The following is a 16,699-nucleotide window of genomic DNA, read 5'->3' on the forward strand; positions in this document are numbered from 1 at the left end:
GCACAATTCCCTACTACAGCGAAAGTGCCTTTTCATCATGCACATCATTTTCGTGAATCCAACTCACAACCCTGAAATGGATAAGCGGAAGTGAACAGATGGGTGTATATTTGATGACATTCTAATGGCCATGTGTTTATGAAAGACACAAAGAGTGAGGAATGATACAATAGTTTAACTTGTTTGTATATTTTTTCATATACGATATGACGTATTTTTATATAAATATTAAAATATAATTTGAAAAAAGTCTATTTCTAATAGTTTTTGTTACAATAAGCAGGATCAGTTTTCAGATATTCTGGTTAAACTAAATACCTTGTGGTATATTTCGAGACATTAATAGTAAGAAAATTGTTTGACATCGGTTTTAATGTGAACCTTATTAAACGTGAACATACCATGAGGTTTACTGGTAAAGCAAAAACAGTTGTGACATAATAAACCGCTCGGGACCTTTGCAGTGCCCAGTTAGGCTACTTTGATTGGCTGGCAAGCTGCAGTAAGCTGTGTGTAATGTTAAGTGTTCAACCTGGAGCCATTCTGCTCTCTCTCTCTCCCCTCTCCCTCCCCGCCCATCTGTCCCACTCCCACTTCAGGCTCAGGCTCGAGCGCAGTTAGTCCAGTTCGGATCGGGGCCGGTGTTGAGGTCCGTCGGTGCCACCCAGCTCACCGGCGACACGTCACACTGACCCGAGTTAAAGCAACCTTTTTTTAAAAAAAATTATTATTATTATTTTAGCTTTTAAGTTATAATTTGTTTCTTTTACAACAATTATTTTAATACGAGTCTTCATAAAAAAATAACAAGTACACGAGATCTTTCTTTCTTTTTTAAGTTTGAGTCCTTTTTTTTTCAAGCTAAACCGTTTTATGGACTCGTTTTTACCCGCTCGGAAGGACAATAAGCCTACTTTCTAGTGAAGTAATTTACTGCACCGTTTGATGCGTGGGTGTTTATTCATTCGTACTTGCTCCGCAATTTTTGGCTACAACTACCTGATAAAGACTAGTTTGTATACAGAGTCCTTCTTATCCTTAGCTGCTGTGCAGAAATGTGGCGCGGACTTTCACTGCTGATTTTCTGCTGTGCTGTAAGAAGCCTGGCGGTGGACGGAAGCATTCGGGAGAAGATGCTGCTAGCTGAAACCGACGAGCTGAGGCCGATTAAAGATGCCAACTCCACAAGCAAAGCAGAGGGTAGTCACCAGTTCCCGGAGAAAGCCACTCAGGGGAGAGTTCCACAGTTCCAACCCACTGTCGAGCCTCTGGAGGACGAGCTGGAAAACCAAGAGAATATAATAAGCCAGGTTTGTGAACTATAATGTGCGCCTTTTTATGATTAATTGTATTCTATGTTAAACTACACTGACAAAGAAGTTTATGTATATTCACATACTGCAAATGAGTTGGGAGAACAGAAATTCCTAGTTTTAATAATTAAGGCAGTTATCAAATTTAAAACGTTTTAAAAGTTAAAAGCACAAGATGATGTGCTGTTTGACCTATTTTTACATTTGACTGAACTGAAGTAAAGTTATGCAAAGCCATGCTCTTTTATGCAAATTATAAAAAGTAAAACTTCAATCCATGACCTGTTTACTTCAACCTCCTTAATTCTTCTTCCAGGAGACTTCAACTGAGTAACAGCAGTTAGTACCTCAGCAAAACTTTCCATCTACCTCACCAAGGGAAAACCACATGAGGTCCCACAGCACTTGTGCTGTTAGGACTTACTTTGCTTTAAACAGTAAACCCTGAACCTCTCGTTTTCCATCTTAAGTTGGATTTCAGGGGTTGTTTCTGACACAGCAATTCCAAAAGTTTATCTATACGGGAAATTTCCTTTTACCTCATACTGTCATGGTAAATCAAGCCCAGAGCTGTGTGTTTTTGTGTGTGTGTGTGTGTGTGTGTGTGTGTGTGTGTGTGTGTGTGTACACACTATGGTAAAGGTTTGCATCCCCCTGGTGGTTGGTTATGTAATATCCTCAAACTGTAAGTGGTCCAAACCAGAGGGCCTGTTTGTAAATGCCTATAACTGTCTTCATTCCACACAGCTCACCACTGTTGCAGCTGCATATCGTCAGACATTTCAACTCTTTTTCTGATTTTAGTTCCTGCATTTCTGCTAAATAAATTATAATATAAGTATAGTATAATATACTATAAATTTTACATTCACTATTTATTCAGGTTTCCTGTTATCTGGCCTATATTGTGGAAAAAATATACTGAGAAAGACAACTTTCTGCCTCTGTTTCAGTTGCTGGGAGATTACGACAAAGTAAAAACAGTGTCTTCAGGGTCCGACTGTGTGTGTCGCTGTGTTGTTCGACCAATCAAGCGATCCAACTGCAGCCATGTCCATGAAAGTGACCTAAAATCACCATCTCAGGATTTTTACACTGTAGAGACAATTACCAAAGGAACAGACTGCAAGAAGTGTGTGTGCATGGCTCCACCTTCCGCTGTCAATCCCTGCGAGGGAGAGTACAGGTTTAAAAAACTGAAGGAAGCGAGCAAAGATGACATCAAGGTAGAAACATATACATGTGTTCTGGTTACTGATGATACACTGTTAAGTTAGTTTTGAGCAGGAAGATGTTTAACTAATAATAATAATAAAAAAAAACAATTTCTTGATTTTGTTTAGCTGGCAACTATCATTGACTTGTTGGAAGTCTCTCTGTATGGAATGGACTTGTTAAAGCTCCATTCTGTTACCACCAAGCTACTGACCAGGGTGGACAACATAGAGAAGGTGAGTATATGTTGTCCAAAAAAACACCTATTAAAAATCAAAACTGATAGTTTGTTTACAGTACATACTCTTATGTACAGCATGTATATTTTTAATGCAGAAGCTTTGCAAAGGTAGACAGACCTGCTAACACAAACAAATGGTAAAACTAAACACTTTGGCTTCTTCATATCCTCTGTCAGCTTGCTCTTTGACTGTGCTTGGATGTTAAACTGTGCCATATCATATACTTTAGGGCAATACTAGTATACCAGTTATGTGCTCTAAACTCTTGACATTGTTGTAGCAACGATATAGCAATGTCAAGCGTTTACGTTCAAAAGTGCCCGCAAAAACGAGACAAGCCCGGACGTGACTGCCTTCTAAAGGTGGAAGCAACAAACCCTACTTAAGGCAAAAACACATCACCAGTTACAACTAGGCTACCAAGCAGGAACTAATAGTTGGTAATGTGCGACCAAAAAATAAAACAAATGACTCCACCAAGCATTGGTGGAGCACTTGCACTTAACTGCACTCAATATAACAGGAAAAGCAAACACTGGATGAAAATTACTCACAGTTTACATGGTGGTAAAAGGAGGGCCTTAAATAGCAGTTCAAAAGGCTCAACCTAAGATGCAACTTCCCTTTACTTAAAATTTCCAAGGAAAACACATTGGCTACTTTTGTGTTTACATTTGACTGTGTCACTACTATTGTACTATAATGCTGCAAGTGTGTCATCAATGACAGTAGCTCACTGGAAAAGAAGGATGGCAAATGCCCGTCACTCACTTACACTTGTAAAGTTTGTTATCTGTGAGCCGCAAAAATCAACAAAATGTATTCATTTTTTAAAAAAATATCAGAAATATGATTGTTGGACATTTCTTTGAAATATGATACCCCTACATGGATGGCTGTACTGCAATACTGGAATAGCTTATTTTTACAATTAATTGAAAAATATATATAGTTGGTATTGTCTTTAGGCCATAGATGTTTTACTCTTAAAGAAATATTTCTGTGATTTTGTTTTAAATTCTCCTCTGCACATACAATGAGAATGAACTGTATAGTGAAGGAGCCCGCCCCTCCCTGAGCTTGGTTCTGCCGGAGGTTTCTTCCTGTTAAAAGGGAGTTTTTCCTTCCCACTGTCGCTAAAGTGCTTGCTTATATGGGGTCATATGATTGTTGGGTTTTTCTCTGTATCTATTATTGTAGGGTCTACCTTACAATAATAGATTGTAAGATAGTCGTCTTGAGGCGACTGTTGTGATTTGGCGCTGTATAAATAAAATTGAATTGAATATCCAGACTTCTAAAAATACATATTTGTATATTCACAGAGTCCAGACTAAGTGCAAAGTGATGTCATCTGAAATAGTTGGTTGACCCTGTATGTGTCTTTTTCTGAACTCAAGGCATTCACACAAAATTTGACTGAAAGAATGAGAGAGAAAGAACGTGTAAAGGAAAGAGCGAGGGAAAAGGATAAAGAAAAAAAGCTCCAGCCGAAAAAAAAGAAACTGAATGATGAGCGCTCAAGAGTTAAAAGTGGAGCAGCTGCCTACGCCCACAAGCAGGTAAAAACCTTGTGAAAATCTGTGTCTTAACAGATCACAAGCCAAGACAAACTCTTGTCTGATTTTATGCTGTGCACTCTTCTAGATGATTGCTATCGTGCGTAGATAGTCCCTCTTCATTATAAATGAGACTGAATTTTCTCTTACAGAAGAATTATGACAGCCAGCTGAAGACAAACCACCAGCAAGATGGTGTGGAGGAACAGAACCCAATCAGGAATCAAACTGAAACACGAAAGCTGATCAAAGAGAAGACCGAGCCAAAGCAGCCAATGAAAGACAAAAACACTGTTGTCATCAGGGGTGTGACCTTTTACAAGGCAGAGGAAGAGAGCTACAAGGAGGATAAGAAAGGCAAAGCACAGAACAGTAAGTCTATTGCATTGATCTGTAAAATCAATGCTTTCAAGTTATGTGCTAAAGGCTTTTTTAATTTAATCAAAGGTCAAATTTATTTTTAAAATTACAGAGAAAGGCCCTTTCTTCTTATATCTTGTCTTGTAGCTTCTGTAACCACAAAATCATCAGTGGATTTGCAGGTGTCTGAGCAGCTGCCACCTAACAGGCCTTCAAAAACTACCATAAAGCCAGACCTCAAAGACATACCTTTGACTAGTTCTTCACCATCCCATCCACCAACAGCTCCCCCATCTACCAGCCAACAAACCATAACTGCAACCCAACCAGTTCGCTCCTCCACAACAACTCCAAAGCCAACGGCAACTACCCAAAAATCCTTAACTACCAGAACTGCTATTCACCCCACTGTGCCTGTCAGCCAGTATACCACTTCACCCTCAGACACCAATATCACTCCACCTATTGGTGCAGCTCCCACCTCAGCGCCTCAGTCAAGAACCAAAAGCCGCCTCAGCTGGACAGAGAGCCCCGCTGACCAACCAATGGTTACCAAAAAGCCAGGTAGAGTAAGACTAATGAACCTATTCATTTCCATATGAAGCTAATAATGTTGATTATTTCATAAAAATGAAATGGTAACCTCCAGGGCTCCAGTGGCCACTTGAGGGAGATCTCACAAAATCCTGTGTTAAAATGCCTTCAGTTTCAGCTTCCCAGCCTGATAAAAAATGTGGTCTTGGTTTCTATCAATAGTTTCCCTTTTCAACATAACTGTTTAGTCTTATATTAGACAGACAAAATAATTACTAGAAAGGTGTAATTATAGCATTTTGGCTGATCTGCGTATTGTAATACCTCATCTGGTAGTAGGTGTATCCTTGCTGACACCTAATGTGTATTTTTACAGGAGTGTGTAAGGACACAGTAGCTAGCATCTCTGAACCGGTCCAGAAAAATACTTATGGCCTTAGTGATGGAGCCTGGATGAGAGATGCTCGTGGTCATGGGAACGTCATCTACCTCACTAGTGGTCACTATGGCAACAACCTACTGGAGTTCCGAGACATGGACACCTTCAAATTAGGTACAGAGGTTTGTGTTTGTGAAAAAAATGTATCTTCTAATCTCAAACAGCGTCAGGTACCCTAATTCATCTCATAAAAGTTCAATCAATGTTTTAGCAATCAGAACAGATTCCACTGGCAAATGCATTTCATATTTGAACGACAGAACAAACAGTGACATGAAGATCCGTAAAAGTAAAAAAGAAAAACAGGAAACAATATTTCACACACAATGGATGTGTTAGAAAAAGATTCATGGATTAGAATCAGGTCCTTCAAGCTGAACATGAGTATGGTAAAATTCTATACACTTGTGAAATTCATTTTAGCACCTGTGTTTCAATATTACCAAGTCTAGGAGTTAAAGTTTAGATACTTAACAATCTTTATATTTAATCTTCTAAATCTTGGTTGCCAATTTCATTTTAAATGAGGTTTCCTAAAGTACATAAAAATAGTTTAAATTAATGGTTATTTGTGTAGTGCCAGTAGATAACAACAGTTGTTCCAAGTGCTTCATATTGTAAGGAAAGGCCCATGTAATAGACACTATTAGAGAGAACCCTGATGAGCATATGGCTCATTATGAGCTAGTATTTGGTGATGGTGGCAAGGAAGAACACCATTTTAACAAGAAGGGGCCTCCAGCAGAACCAGGCTCAGGAAAGGGCATTCATCTACCATCTGACCCTTTGCAGTGATGTAAAACTGCCTTCGCCTTTGCATCTGGATAAAAAGTTAGCCTGAACATCATTTTGATGCATGAGCATGTAATATTTGTCTTCTCCTGGATATTGCAGGGATTTTCTGCCTTAGAAAATAAGGCTTCTCAATTTGGGGAAATTTTACAATGACAATTACTTAGCTCAATATCCTAATGACGATTACTTAATCACAAGGTTTTGACAAAAATCATATTTGTTGTTCTTCATTGGATGCTTGAAACCAAGATGGTTCTAAAAAGCTGAAATAGTTTAAAAAATTTTCTTGACAAAGACAAAGATCATCCACAGCCTGGAAACAAGTTTTTTTTTTTTTAAGGGTGTGGAGGCAGTACATGAGAGGATAATTGTGAAACTAAATATGAAATATAAAATACAGTCTGATTTATTGCATAACATTATAAACAGAAATAATCTAGTCTCAACATTAGTGTTATTAGAAAACAAAATAAATTTTTAACCATTTGAAATACTGTTATTAATTAAGGTAAAAATCGTTGCAATGTTTATTAACCCAATTTCCCTCGGAATGAATAAAGTATGATCAATCAATCAATCAATCAATTAGTTGCAGTAAAATATTTTCTCTACATGATGGACATATCTTAGTTTGATGATCATTAAGGTTGTGCATATCTATTTTCTGTGTGTCCTTCCTGTTCAGGTCAGACAACTAATTCATACAAGCTACCTTACAGTTTCACTGGAACAGGCCATGTTGTGTTTAATGGGGCTTTCTACTATAATCGAGCCTTCAGCAGGGACGTTATCAGATATGACCTGAGGCACAGATATGTGGCTGCGTGGACCACACTGCACGATGCTTTGCTGGAGGAGCAAATTCACAAGACACAGACTGAAGTAAGACTCATTACTTTCATTTTTAAATAACAGCCCAAGAAGTACTCCATAATGATTTAAACAAGAACATTTAGAAGTCTTTCAAGCATCATTAAAATTATGTGTGGGAACATTATAAATTACTAAAGAGCTCAACTGATCACTTTTGTGGTTTGTTTCTGTCAAGAGATGTATTTTAAGACACTTCTTCAGATGAGAATCAGAGAGGAGAAACACACAGTTTTGTCTCAAAAATGAGACATCCAAAATTATTAGCCCCATGGCCATTAATAGTCAATACTGTACCCTTTCTGAGCCACAACTGACAACAATTTCTTAGAGTAGGTCTTTACTAGGTTTGCACAGGTCTCCTGTGGGATTTTGGCCCATTCCTCCATTGCAAATTGTTCTAGCTCGTCCAAATTGAATGGTTTCCAAGCATGGACATTCACTCCCCACAGATTCTCAATAGGATTGAGGTCTGTGCTCTGTGCGGGCCACTCCAGGATCTTGGTTTTGGTATTCTTGAGGAACTGTTTGACTAATGTTGATGTATGCTTTGGGTCATTGTCTTGTTGGAAGACCCAGCGACAACCTAAGCCTAGACTATGAGCGGATTTCTGCATTTTCTCTTTCAAAATGTCAACATAATTTCTTTTTTCATGATGCCATGCAACCAAACAAGGCTCCCTGTGCCTGAAAACAACCTCACAGCATGATGTTCCCAACTGTGTTCCTGGGGTTGAAGGCCTGTGCCTTTCTTTGCCAAACCTAAGCAACAACTGTGTGCTGAAACAGTTTCAGTTTAGTCTCATCAGATCAAAGCACTTCCAAAACTGATCTTTACCTTACAAATGTTCATTGGCAAACCTCAGTCGGCCTGTGATGTGCAGCTCTTTGAGTAAAGGTGTTATTCTGGGATGATGTCCCTGAAGTCCACCATGATGAAGAGCCGTCACAACTGGGTTCCTTGAAACATCAACTCCAGAAGAGGCCAGGTCAGTAGTAATCGTCTTGGCAGATGTCCGCGGTTCCTTGCTGACATCTGTGACTATTTTTGTCTCCAGGGTTCTTGAAATCTTGAACTTACAGCCACGGCCAGGTTTGTTTCTTACAGAATTTGTCTCCTTGGACTTGGCAATGATGCAACATACAGCAGTTCTAGACACTGTGAATTGCTTGGAAATGGCATGTAGCCTTCCCCCTTATCATGAGCCTCTACTATCTTTTTTTCTGAGCTCCAGAATTATTTCCTTTATCTTTGGCATGGCCAGTAACAGTAGTTCCTCTCATGTGTTCAAATGCCCTGTTCCTTGAACCCTTTTTATGCTGATTGAATGTTGTTAGGAAGCCAGTTGACTCCACAGATGTGGTTTCAAAGCTGACTGGTTAATTACTCTAGGTGTTTTGAAAGCAAACATTCACATAGGGCTAATATTTTTGACCTCCCCATTTTTTATTATATTTGATATGAAACAAACCTAAAAAGGTATTTTATATTACAAAATGTACCGAAAGCTACTAAATCGCACTGGTGAATGTTTGAATGTATCAAGTTTCATCAATGCTGCAAACGTTGGGCAGAAGTTTAGCAAAATGTTCCAAAATTCCTGGGGGGCTAATAATTTTGGCCTCAACTGTAGTTAGAAAGAAAAGTCAGCCAGTCAGGCTCACTTTAAACTCTTTAAAATCTCTTTAAAGATTCTCTAAATCTGTTTTTGATCTCCACCAGCAAGGACTACCTTAATCTACCTTAATCCTGCTGTCTGGAGAGCTAAGCACAGTATGTAAACGGCTGCCTGCTGCAGATGAATAACTGCAGTGGGAATGAATAGATCAGTAAAATTATAGGTTCTAAAACCAAAACAACAACCTGAAAGATTGCAGTCTAAAATTATTTTAAGATGCAAAAGTCATACAAACTTGAGCTTGTGTATTTTGCAGGTTGAGTTTGCGGTAGATGAGTCCGGCCTGTGGCTGCTTTACCCTGCTTTGGACACAGAGGGCTTCCACCAAGAAGTTATCCTACTAATCCACCTCCACCCTCGAGACCTTCAGCCAATACAGACCTTTCGCACAGGTCTCAGAAGAGGTCGTTACGGTAACAGCTTCTTGGTATGTGGCGTGCTTTATGCAGTGGATAGTATGGAGCGTCGCTATGCAAACGTGACCTACGCATTTGACACTCACACGCTTACGCACACAGTGCCAAGCCTGGCGTTCACAAACATGCATGCACATAACTCCCAGCTGGCTTATTGTCCACTGGACAAGAAACTGTACTCATGGGATAATGGTCATCAGATGATGTATGATGTCATTTTTGCTTATTTAGAATAATGGGCAGATGCTTAGATGAATATTTGGCAATTTAGTTTGTTCAGTGAGTCAAAACAAAGCCGAGGACGGAAGAAATACGAAAACTGAACAGATATTCCGTCTGTGTTTTGTTTCGAAAAAACTGTGGATAAATTAAACACTGTGTGGTCACTGGGTTGCTGCTCTGATGTGCACGCACTTAAGTCAGTAACTGTCGGACACAGCACTTGCAGACAAGAAAAGCAGAATTGTATTGTATCTTGGGTGACATGAAGAAGAAGATACTTTTTCCTGGCAGCAGTGTTTCAAACAATCCATACTAGTTCAATTGTTTTCTTATTTTACTGTCATGAACTGTAACATTTAACATACTAATTAGGGCTTGTAGATTCTGAGATGTAGCTCTTTGGTTGCAATTTCTCTGAGCACTGTATGATCTGACCTTAGGGGGAAATGCTGGGATGTTAACTCCTGGGACAATTGGCAAATGTCTTGAATATTTTCCACATCAATAATCTTTCTCACTGTAGAGTGACTTCATTTTGTTTGGAAATGGTCTTATAACCTTTTCCAGGCAAAATGATTTATCAGAAGCAACAATTGTTTTGGTTATAGTGGATGTGGAAACAGTAAGGGACTGTAAGTTGGGCAGAGGTTTATATTTACTCATTTACTGCGGTACATCAGTCTCATGTCTTGCACCTGAACTATGTTTAACTGCACTGTCCCTTTTAAATAAATAAAAAAAATTATAATGACCATGAATGTTATGGTAATTTGGGGCTTTTTAAGATGTCTTTGAACTGCTCTTTTTACAGAGTGGAATGATTGTACAACATACATCTTTAATGACTTAAAAGAGAAAAAAAACAAGAATTAGGTCAACAAGTTTAAATTTATTTAGAACTTTTCTTTAATCTACACAGAGTCAAAATTACACAAATCAGCCTCAAATACAGCAAATACAGCTTTTCAAATTCTTTGCTTAATGAAAGCAGATTTGCATATGATATGCCCCATGTAACCAGTATTTTTTTAGATTTTGTATTGAAGTAATTGCCTGTTATTTTCTTTGTGATAAAAAATTGTATTGTTTGTCATTTTAATGTGTTTCCCATTGTTGATAGAAGTGGTAAAATAATTTTTAACTTGTACTATTTTGGTTGTAAAAAAAAAAAAAAAATACCCAGACAAGAGCAAGAATTTTGACTGCTTAACTAGGAGTTTGTACATTTATAATAAAACGATTCAAACGTTTTTCAGTGTCATTGTCTCACTTTCCTCCTTCTCTGTGTGCCATCCTGTTGTGGGCATTATTTGTAAGGTATGATTAAATTTTCCTGGAAGCAGCAGAGCCACTGGAAGGAACACAGGATGGAAAATAAACCCTGGACCAGATGCTGTTGAACTTCAAACTGGAAATGCTTGGGACACAAATCAGACCTGCTACATGTTAGAGAAACACACATGGGTACAAACAGGGTGACGCACTGCTCACTTTTAAGATAAAAAGCTGCCGCTGTTCTTCCAATCTGGTTCAGTTCAGCCAGCTCTTTATCTCTGCTCTACAGTCTTACCAGCTGAAAAAGTATGTGTGTGCACAGCAAAGTTGTAACAAGAAAGAAATGAAATTTGGAAAAAAAAATGTTTGAAAAACGTTAAAGATAAGTGAATGACATTAAGTCCAAGCTGATTTCAAATGCATAAATTCTGAGCAGGAATATTCCACTAAAACTCAGTGGAACATCAGTGGAGATGACATCAAAAGTTATATAACCATCATGTTGATGTGGTGGTGGAGTGTGTGTGGTAAGTGACCACTGAGCAGGATGCAGAAGAAAGACGCCCATACACATACACTACAGACTTGCCAAACTGAGTGAATGCGTTAGTGTGTGTGTGTGTTCTGTACAACTTTGAATGACTTGTTCTAAACGCCTGAAAGCAAGGAGACCACACAAATGGACACACACTCACAGTAGAAGTCATATGCTAAGGATGCTCTCTTCTGACAGAGTAGTCTGCTTTAAACATGCAATGCATAATGTCTAGTTTAAAGATAACAGTGGTATCTAGATACACATTCTAAAATACCACTGAGCTAAAACTTTAAACAAAGAAACAAAAGAACGATAGAGAAGGGCTCTCATGGAGATCAAAATCTTTGGGTTGCAATTACACTCACTTAAAGGTTATTTATATTTATACCAAAGAAAACAAAAAAGAGACTACCAAAATAGGACTTGGTTAAGAAAGAAAAAAACGAAGGAAAAGCAAAAGAAAAAAAGTTGGAAGAGAATGAGAGGTTAAAAGTTTAGAGATTATTTTCAGGGTGAAAGAATGGATAAGATGATAAAATTGAAGAAAGCAGTCCTACGTATTTTTTTAATATGTGCATATTCTGATCAAAGATTCTTCGCAGTGTTACTGGAGGCCAAGTTAATGCTACTCAAAGTTAACATCTGGTTAGATACTGTATTTCTAAGACTGTTAGTGTGGAGTACAAAAACTACAACTTTATCTGAATTTAAAAGCAGAAAATTTGAGGTAATTTATGTCTTTAAGACATTGCTGCATTTGGTGCGTGTTATCAGGCTTCATGGACAGATAAAGTTGGGTATCAGATGCATAGCAGTGAAACTGTATCCTATTCCTTCTAATGATACTGCCTAAAGGAAGCATGTATAACAGAAACAAAATTGGTCCTAGTTAGGAAACCATTGTAATTCCACAATTAACCTTAGTGTGTTAAGAGTACTCTCCATTTACATGAACAAATTAGAGTCTATTAGACAGATATGATTCAAACCACTGCAGTGAGGTGCCTTTAGTACTGACAGCATGCTCTAATCACGTTGACATATTATGGTCAACAGTATCGAATGCTGCACTGAGGTCTAGCAGGACAAACACAGAGATGAGTCCACTGTCAGAGGCCATAAGAAGATCATTTGTAACCTTCACTAAAGCTGTTTCTGTGCTGTGATGAGCTCTGAAACCTGACAGAAGCTCTTCAAATAAGCCATTCCTCTGCAGATGATCTGTTAGCTGTTTGAAAACTACTCTTTCAAGAATTTTTGATGCGAAAGGAAGGTTGGAGATTGGCCTATAATTAGCTAAGACCACTGTGTAAAGGTAATGGCTTTTTAAGTAATGGTTTTTATTACTGCCAGTTTGAAGGCCTGTGTTACATATTTGATTAATAGAGATAGGTTGACCCTATTTAAGATTGGAACATTAATTAATTCTTTGAGCAGTCTTGTAGGAATGGGATGTAACACGATGGTTTGGAGGAAGTAATTACTGAAGTTAACTCAGGAAGATCAATTGTAGAAAAAAAGTAAATAAATATCAATGGTATTAAAGCAGCTGTACACAGTGTTACGTCTGTGAGATGGTTATGGGTAATTTTTTCATGAACTCATTATTAGTTAAGGTTAAAGGTTGGTTCAACAGAGCTCAAACCTTTTGTCATCCTGGCTACAGTGCTGAAGAGAAACCTATGGTTGTTCTTTTTCAGTGTTCTTCAATCACTAATAAATAATATTACTCCCCCCCCCCCCCCCCCCCCAGTTGTGGATGTGGATATGTGGCCATGCCCCACAGCTTACATGTTTGCGGCACAGGAAGGACAGGGGCGGGGCGGCGGGGGATTCTCTGGCTGGCTGGAGCAGCGTCTAATAACCAACTCGCAAAATAAAACAAAATAAAAACAAAACGACAAACACGAAAACAGCAGACATTATGATACAGACTTATAATTTGCACCGATGTTTTTCCTCGGTGCGCCTGCTCGCTGCTGAAGTCAAAGAAAACTTTATTGTCATCTCCGCTACAGTCAAGTATATAGAGAGACGGAGTGTTGGGGAGTAAAGGAATACGTGTACCGCCGTTACGTATTTAAAATACAAAATATGAGTAACTGTATTCCGTTACAGGTACCGTTTAAAAAGGTGGTATTTAGAATACAGTTACTTTGTTGAAATAAATGGATTACACGGTGGTACTTTCCTGTTTCATATTGTGGCGGGTCAGGACTGTTTGGGTTTTGTTTGACAGTAGTTCCAGGCGACAGCGTTGCGGTTGCCATGGTTACAGGGTGACGCTCTCGCTCTGCGTGTTTCCTGGGTGAGAGAGCCCTTTTTGTTGTTGTTGTTGTTGTTGTTGTTGTTGTTGTTGTTGTTGTTGTGCTAAGCTAATAAGCAGAATGCAGAATGTAGCATCATGGGCAATGTAGTCGTACTGCAGGGAGAATGGACTGCCATACTCGTTATGTGTCTGTGAGCGTGAGGTGGGAGAAAAAGGAGAGTCGAAAAGTACGAGTTGTCATTGAGCAAAAACGGGAGCTGGAAGCATGTAAATATAATAATAACCACTGCAGCCAAGAAGAGAGCCTGACGAGCCCAGTTGTAAGTAAGCTATTAAGACTCGACTGTACACCGTGTTCGTGTTTTCCTCCGAAACAATAAGTTCCTTTGGAGCAGCCTTTCAACGCCTCTCTCTGTCTCTCGCAAGCAGAGTTGACCCAGACAACAAAGTAAAGCTATTTTTTGGCTACGAGCCCGACACGAACCCGTATTAGCCAGAGGTCCCTTTACTACGGTTTGGAGCCGTGGACCTTCAGTAACAGTAATAAATCACACAGCAATAGTACATTCATGTAGTTGTAAAATGCATGATAATATATTAAGTAATCCAAAGTATTCAGAATATGTTACTCTCATTGAGTAACGGAATACGTTACAGAATACATTTTAGGGAATGTATTCTGTAATCTGTAATGGAATACATTTTAAAAGTAATCTTCCCAACACTGGAGAGACGAGACGACGAAGCTCCAGTTACATCAGTGCAAGTAAACAAACAATAGATATAAGAAGAGTAAGAAAATAAATATACACTTTAGGACTAGAGGTAAAGGGATCAATAACAATTTAAAATTTATATTTTATATTTTGATGATTTAAAGTCTCACACACAACCCGTGGAAAGGGGAGGGAGACCTGCTGCTTCCAAATAGAGCACATTTCATTCATAATGTTGTAAATTCAAGCCCATTATGTATTCATGATTTGAATCCTGGGTTCAAAGCCATCAGGTGCTCAGTTTAGAAAAAAGAGAAAAGAGGAGGAGGAGAAATGGGCAAAAGATGCAGGTAAGCAGATGTGTCATTGGATAATGGCAGGTCATCCTGAAACAATCAGAATCAGAATACTTTATTAATCCCTAAGGAAATTATGTGGGTTACAGTTGCTCCAAGAAGAAATGGTAAAAATAGTAACAGTAACAGACTAAACTCCAAACAATACATTATGTTACAGATTTTAATATTAATTAGTCATTGTCAATTGTTGATTTGCCCTGTTCTCATTGTATGACGAATTATGATGGCTGTTTGGTAGCTTTTTACTCTCTCTCTCTTCATATCTGTATGTTTCTCTTGTGAAATTCAGTATGGTTCCGACAAAAGTTCTATGTTAATGTACAATCCTGTGTGTGTGTGTGTGTGTGTGTGTGTGTGTGTGTGTGTGTGTAGTGGGGGTGTGTGTGTGGGGGGGAGGGGGAAGGGGACGGGGGCGCCAGAGGGAGTCTTTGCCCAGGGTGCCAAACACGCTAGGACCGCCGCTGCTTCAGACCCAGCCACACACTCAGACAAAAACTGGTTCATCCCAAAGACAAAACTCCTAAACACAAACTTAACAATGTAGTATATGCTGTACAGTGCAGCAAGGAATGCTCAGACCTCTACATTGAAGAGACCAAACAGTCACTTCATAAACACATAGTAGAACATAGAAGAGCCACCTCGACGGGACAAGACTCGGCTCTCCATCTGCATCTAAAGGTCAAAGGTCACTCTTTTGAGGATGCCAATGTTCACATTTTGGACAGAGAAGACAGATGGTTTTGTTACGGATTCAAATATTGGGAATGGATACAGGAGGAAAACCCAAAATAACCACACTGGTCCGGCCGGGTCAAGTCAAACGATGATTTAATGAACACACGCGTGGGAGATGGACACCATACAACAGACAGCATCAGATCTCAAAATGGTGGAGCCTTGATCAAACTCTTATAGCCTCTAGTGGCCCCCACCTAATCATCAGAGCCTAAACATTCTTTCTCACACAGCGCCTAAGCTACGACCTTGGCTCCCTGTTTATCTGCTCCTGATGAAATGGGGCAGTATGCTCTGTTCTCTTCTAATCAGACAAATGAGACGATGACTTTCTGTGAACAGTATTTCTTATAACTCAGCAGTATAATGCATCATAAAACAATATCATTCATTCACAATAAATCAACAGTCTAATGTAATGCAAATCAATTTACCAAATGTAATAATTATCACCTTCTTCTAGTTCAGGAGCATAATGCAAACTGAAACTACATAATAATTCACAATCTTTAATTAGGGGTCTAACATGGCATAAAATAATATCATAATCCGACAGTTTGAAAGAGGAGTGAAAGAAGCCATCTATGTCCACTGTGAGCGACCATCTTTGAACAGAGGCGGTGGCTTACGACATCAACTGCCATCTGTAATCCAGTTTTGAGATCCCTTCGCAGATGCTTTAACGCCCACTCACATAGTGGGTCATTTGACCTCAGTAAAATCACATGATAACGTGGGTCTAGGCTTCACAATGGGTTCACCCGAAACCGTGGCTGATTGTAACCCACACCCGTTTTCATACCTTGGCTCATGTGATTAGATACAGGATCAACAGGGGGTCCATGACCCTCTTGGGGACACTCCCATAGGGCTTAAAATTTGGGACTCTCCACCAATTGCTCTTAGAACTGAAGAAGCTTCTCGGATGAGAGGTGAAACGCCCACAAGGAAACTTGAACAACATTTCAGCTTCTTGTTAAACACACTCAAAATCTTTTAGTTCTCTCTTATACAAGACTGAAGACTTGGGGGAACAGAGCCTTTCAGTCTGTGGGCTCTGGAAACGTTTACCACTCCAGCTCCATTTAGCTGAGTCTGTGGACTTTTTAAAAAAGAAATTCTGGCCTTAATCAGGCCTTCAGCTGATATTCTGTTGTTAT

At 39.1% G+C, this 16,699-nt stretch overlaps 1 protein-coding gene across 1 annotated transcript; it reads left to right on the forward strand.

The window, feature by feature from the left end:
* Positions 1-255: 255 nt before the first annotated feature.
* olfml2bb (olfactomedin-like 2Bb) lies at positions 256-10,886 on the forward strand. Its single transcript, XM_006808421.3, has 9 exons — positions 256-1,310; positions 2,267-2,539; positions 2,657-2,764; positions 4,171-4,332; positions 4,482-4,701; positions 4,837-5,253; positions 5,600-5,776; positions 7,143-7,339; positions 9,263-10,886. The coding sequence occupies exons 1-9, from the start codon at positions 1,056-1,058 to the stop codon at positions 9,656-9,658; spliced, it is 2,205 nt and encodes a 734-aa protein (XP_006808484.2). The 5' UTR covers positions 256-1,055; the 3' UTR covers positions 9,659-10,886.
* Positions 10,887-16,699: the final 5,813 nt, after the last annotated feature.

This window comes from Neolamprologus brichardi, chromosome 14, assembly GCF_056152115.1.
Source record: "Neolamprologus brichardi isolate AB-2024 chromosome 14, ASM5615211v1, whole genome shotgun sequence".
Classification (NCBI taxonomy): domain Eukaryota; kingdom Metazoa; phylum Chordata; class Actinopteri; order Cichliformes; family Cichlidae; genus Neolamprologus; species Neolamprologus brichardi.

What these genes read in the sequence shown, in the direction of transcription:
- olfml2bb (XM_006808421.3), top strand. Translation starts at nt 1,056, where the DNA reads ATGTGGCGCGGACTTTCACTGCTGATTTTCTGCTGTGCTGTAAGAAGC. An exon ending in GAAAGGCAAAGCACAGAACA is followed by an intron (nt 4,702 to 4,836) that starts GTAAGTCTATTG and finishes CTTGTCTTGTAG; the next exon opens with CTTCTGTAACCACAAAATCA. An exon ending in CATGGACACCTTCAAATTAG is followed by an intron (nt 5,777 to 7,142) that starts GTACAGAGGTTT and finishes CTTCCTGTTCAG; the next exon opens with GTCAGACAACTAATTCATAC.